The 5,519-nt window shown below is 40.7% G+C and overlaps 1 protein-coding gene across 5 annotated transcripts in view; it reads left to right on the top strand.

The window, feature by feature from the left end:
- GTF2I (general transcription factor IIi) overlaps positions 1-5,519 on the top strand; it is a 78,992-nt gene that overhangs the window by 9,200 nt on the left and 64,273 nt on the right. For all 5 annotated transcript variants that reach the window (XR_002086143.1, XM_019471310.1, XM_019471311.1 and 2 more), the window contains exons 2-3: positions 2,590-2,695; positions 4,103-4,241. Coding sequence is in view for 4 of the 5 variants with exons in the window: in XM_019471310.1 (XP_019326855.1) it covers positions 2,597-2,695; positions 4,103-4,241 (238 nt within the window). In the remaining variant the exon portion in view is untranslated. The remainder of the gene's footprint in view (positions 1-2,589; positions 2,696-4,102; positions 4,242-5,519) is intronic.

The raw sequence follows: 5,519 nt of genomic DNA, 5'->3' as shown, positions 1-5,519 counted from the left end.
GGGGAGGACTGAGGGAGCGGCTGTGTGGTGCTCAGTTGCTGACTGAGGTTAAACCACGACACTGGTGAAATGTGCGTGTGGGGGGAAATCTTTCACGTGTGACTTGCTGTCAAGTGGGTAGGAAAAAATATTCTTGTGCTGCCATGGTGCAACAGGATGTCTCTTGAATCTACATTAAACACTGATCTGGCACCATGCAAACTGGTTAAAGAATGGGTATCTTAAAAATGAAAGGCGCTATGACTTTATACTTTGTAAAGACTCTTCCAAATGTTATTAGAAGAATAGTCCAATGATAACCTGACCCAACTCCTGATCTAAATGTGATTCTGAGATACTGAGGCTGTGGCCTCACGTGCGGCAGCAAGGTAGCTTAGGATGTGCTGTCCTCTCTGTTGAGCCAGGATGGCTGTTTGTGGGGCTGTGCAGTGAATCAAACTGGGACTCGGTCCAGTGGAGCACTTCTCCTCCCCTCTCCTCCTCTGCCTGTGGATCAGAAACCACCTTCCAGGGATGGGAGCAATTCTGCACAGGGGAGATGGCCTGAGCTGGCACTTCTCTGATGTGCTTGTGCATCCACAGCCTTCAAATGATTGCTAGAGTTTCCTTGGTCTGTTTTCTGGACAAGGTGCCTTTGCAAAATAGAAAATAAGTTTACTCTTGTTTTTATACAGCTTGATTTCTCGCCTAGAGTGGCATAGGTGCGTATGTTTGTGCCATTGCTAGCTTGGGAGGTGTTGAACTGATGCAGAACAGCTGCATCAGACAGTGAGTAGAGACGTGGGAGAAAGGGGAAATGTGCAGTTATGTTCTATTTCATCTTTAATATTGGATTGTTAAGATAGCTTTCAGACTTTTTAAAACGATATCATGTTTAAAATCACTGTCAGCATCCCAACCCTAAAGGAGTTCCAAAGATGAGCTTGAGAACTCTATTAGGTATCAAAAATCATGGCCCAATGAAGATTGATTTATTTACGTCACATCATAATCTCCCTTTTTCCCTCTGATATTCCACAAGCAATAAGTAAGATGCCCCTCTTCCTCTGGAGGATAACTCCATCAGCCTCTGCCTCCCCATCCCCAGCTGACCCTCTCTTAGATCACTGAAGCAATCAACATAGTTCAATGGTTGTTATTCCTTTATATTCACTCCTGAAGTTTCGCTCCTTTTCCAGACCTGACGAAGGACCTGTTTGCCTGCTCCTCGGTGTAGCAGGTGCCGGTGTTCAAACCTCTCATTACCTGCATCCTCAAACAGCTGCTGACTCTGCCACTGCCAGTTTATCCATAACGCAGTTCTAAAGCTGTTTAAACCTTGCCGGCCTGTGTCTGGAGAGCCAGAAGGCTGCTGGATGTCTGTTGTGAGCTTGCAGTGTTGCTAGCTTTTTTTCCCCCCCCCCCTCGCTTGCAATTTGTAGTCTGAAGTGCTCCAAGTCCTATCAAAAGAACAACACAGTGCCATTTTTTCCAATGTAAGTGTGTATTATCACATCCAATGGTTATTTGTGCTGCCCTGACTTGTCTGCACATCTAATAGGGTACACGTCACCTTTGAAAACTTGAGCCACGTCATGTGTCCAGGTTCTACAGGAGCAGCAAGCTGTCTCATCGAGCTGTTGTGAAATGTCTCATTTATCTGAGCTATCTTGACTTTTGAGGTGATTCTTCTCAAGACTTGCGCATGGAGTTGTAACAGCTAAATCTCTACCACTTCTCTCCTCCTCCAGGCATGTTGGGTTATTGCTTTAGATATGTGTAAACATAGCAAGTTGCAACACTCCAATAGAAAAATGTGCTCTTAGCAGCTACTGAAGCTTCATTCTCAATATATTCATTCTCATATAGAAGATTCTGCCAGCAGAAGCATAAACAAGTCCTGATTATTACTTATGTCTTAAATAAGTTGAAAGTCTCCTGAATGACATAAAGAAAGTAGGTTTAAATCTCTTTTATGTGTCACTGCTGAAATTCAGTTTTTAATTTTAGCACCTTAATTGGGACTACTTAGCTTTGGAGTTAATTCTACAACTGAAGAATATGCGAATAAAAATGTCACGGTCTGGTTACTGATACTGTAGTCTCTGAGGCCATGATTTTGGGGCAGGGTGGTGGTGGTTTGTTTTGAGCTAGGCCGTCATAATTACAGGAAGGATTGTTCTAATACTTGTGTCATAACTACGATTTGCCATCTCTTTTCTGTACGTTAATGCCAGTGTGTTTTGCTGTGTTTGTCTAGACTGCTGGAGTTGCAAACATGCTTAGAAAGAAAAATTGATGTAAATTCAGCTAATCAATTAACATGCATCTTTCTAGGCACAAAGGGTTTGTGATCTAGTCATGGCACAACATTTTGACTTTTGAACGTTTAGCTCCAGCTTTGGATGAAACAGCTGGAAGTGTGACAGAATGGAAGAGCGGGCACTTCCTCCTGTTAATTTACCTGTATATTTGCTTGCTCGTGTGTGTGTGGTGGGCTCTGTTCTGGGCTTCTGAATATTGTTTTTTCCTTTGCTTACGTAAGAGAGGTTTTAGTTTTCTTGCGCTGTTGCGTGTATCTGAACAGGTTTTTTTTATTTCATTTTATAGGAGGAAAATGGCCCAAACTACCGCACCAGCAACATCCATCCATGATGAGGACTCCTCTGAAAGCAGAATGGTGGTTACATTCCTCATGTCAGCACTTGAGTCAATGGTTAGTAGAGAAGTTAAACAGCTGCATCGTAACTCTGTCTTGGCATGTGCAGGATTACACCAGTATATTGCCTCCTGCTGGGGAGCAGGAAAGGTGTAATGTTATATCTTTACCTTATTGCGTGCTCTCCAGCCAGCTGGAACTCTGTCTCTTTGCATGTGGAAAATCATGCTAACAGTCTTCTTAAGCCATCTTGTTTCTTGTTGTGGTGTGGTTGTTTTAAAAATGATTTTGTCAAATAAACAAACGGGAAATATTTCTTGATTGCTCAGATAGAGTGTGGTTGAAAGGCACGTTCTGCTCTTTGTCATCTGTAATACAGAGTGAATAAATGGTCTTGAGGCTAATGCCTTGTCCTCAGCTGCTGTACCAATTCAACAAAACTTGTTCAGAAAATACTTTTTTTTTTTTTAAGTTGGCATATCACCTGTTTTGTAGAAGTTATTTAATCATTGTGTGGTGGGGTTTAAGGTTGGCCAAGGCTGTGAGTGGAAATGCCTGTCCCGTTTCCTTAAAGTTGAGGCACTGTCAAAGATTTGGTTCTTTAAAATTGTTTTCGTAAATGATAAGCAAGAACAAAAATTTTCTTTTTAGCAATGAAACTTTGAGTGGGATAGTTATGAGATAATTGATTGCAAGCCTTGTTTCCCAATGGGTATACTTGGTTCTTAAAGGCTTTGTGTCACTTTTTCCTCTCATGCTGCAGTTGTTGGTGTCTTTATAGGTTGCAGCAAACTCTGATCCGAGTTCCTAGGAGAAATTGACTTTTTGTGATCACTTCTTGATGATCTCACTAATTTTCTTAGGATCCTTGCTCTCTCCTTGCGCCGCAGGCTTCCTGCCTTACTTCTTTGCCAGAAATTTCTCCCAGCAGAACACACGTCGGTGTTCACAGGGAAGGTGCAATCCTTCCGCTCAGAAGGAATTCATCTGAGCCTGAGCACAGCAGGCAGGACGAGGCAGACTGCAGGCAGCCTTCCTGCTTGCAACCACACCTTTCTGAACAGAACACGATGTGTGATAAGTGTGCTGTGAATGAACAAAACTCCTGTGTGCTCTGTTGAAAGTTGGAGTAAGACACTCAATATGATTATCTAACAGGGAAGTGATAATTTCACATGGATTGATGTCGTAAATCATTTTAATTAAAACCAGTGCAATCTCTGAATCTAGACAAGGCCTTAATTTCACTAATGCATCTACAACGCTTTTAAGATTCCTGATGAAAAGCGCTCCAGATGTATAAATTATCCTTTGCTAATGGCTGATGTTATGTTATTTGCAGTACCTTCTGAAGGGTGGATGCTGGCAGCAGAAGTAATAACTGTTTTACATGATACCACATACATTTCTACTAACTGTACTCTGAACTATGGTAATAAAAGCTTTTTGTTTTTCTTTTTATAGTGTAAAGAACTTGCCAAGTCCAAGGCAGAAGTTGCCTGTATTGCTGTATACGAAACAGATGTGTTTGTAGTTGGAACTGAGAGAGGAAGAGCCTTTGTCAATTCTAGGAAAGATTTTCAGAAGGATTTTGTTAAATACTGTAAGTTTCAATGTTGTATTTTTGTATTTCACAAGCTGCTTAATGTGTATTGCATAATACTAATAACTTTGGGGAGCAAAGTTCTGTATATCATGGCTACATGCTATAATTACATTGGCTATGACAAAACCAGCTGTTTAAGAACATAAAAATGATCAGTAACAGTGGTCTTGTTTGGAGTGTTATTTCAACTGTGGCTGGAAATGTTCATTTTTTCTTAGATAATGTGATGAACTAGTACAATAAGAAGTATTAGGCTGTCCATCCTCACAGCACATCCTGCATTTCCTAGCTCATGTTAATTTTTCTTTGTATCCTCTCCTCCAAGTCTTTTTTCCACTTGTGAAGGCTGGGTGGAACATTGAACAGGTAGTGGACTACTTCTGTCAGCTCAGATGGTCCTGGTTCTTCGGATCACTTCATGCCTTATTAAAGCAGATGCAGATTTTTGAGAAGATACTATTTTTTACGTACCTTTTTTATATCACTGTTAGTAGGCAGAAATATGAATCTATACCATAATGACTTAAAATTACATCTGCAGTACTTTTGTACTCCTTTAAGTACATCTAGGGTGTGGTTTTTGTTTAATTTCATTTTTATAGTAAAACATTGGAACTTTTGTGTTCATAAAACATGATCCATTGAGTACAGGACAGTATTTTTAGGAGTTAGGTTTCAAAGATTCAGTGACTCTTTGGGGGAGCATTGATGTGCTCATTTAGGAAAGTGTTGTTGATGGATGCTGCTTAATCAATAACGAAAGGTACATTTACCTGCCTAGGGAAAGGGAGAAGATGCGGGTCAAGAGCAGGGTATGAGAGAAGAATCAGCCTGGGGGGGGGAGTTTAAAAGCAACAGCTGTAAAATGTTCTGGCTTGACTAATTAAATACTGCTTGGAGAGCAACTATGTTTAATCTGTAACAGAAACATTTGCTCCTAAAAATGCTTTTGCTGCTAGCTAAAATTCTCCTGGAGGTTTTGTCTCAAGGTCATTTGTTCGTGGTGGGGCTCTGGCTTTCTGCCACTGTCCTACTCGCTTGGACAGTGACTTTCGGTGCGCGTAAGTGTATTTACTCTAAGGAAAGTCACCACAATGTTGCATTGTAACAGATAACTGGTATCAAAATGCAGAATTACGACCTCACTGAGGAATCAAGTATAAGATGAGTCAATTCCCTTTTTATTTTTTTACAGGGGCAGTCTTCTGATATTGGTATTTATGAAAACTGTTAGCTGAATAATGGATTTTTCACCTGATTTCTTTTTTTTTTTTT

This window comes from Aptenodytes forsteri, unplaced genomic scaffold (genome assembly GCF_000699145.1).
Source record: "Aptenodytes forsteri isolate BGI_AS27 unplaced genomic scaffold, ASM69914v1 Scaffold209, whole genome shotgun sequence".
Lineage (NCBI taxonomy): Eukaryota > Metazoa > Chordata > Aves > Sphenisciformes > Spheniscidae > Aptenodytes > Aptenodytes forsteri.
This window is presented reverse-complemented; position numbering and strand designations above follow the sequence as displayed.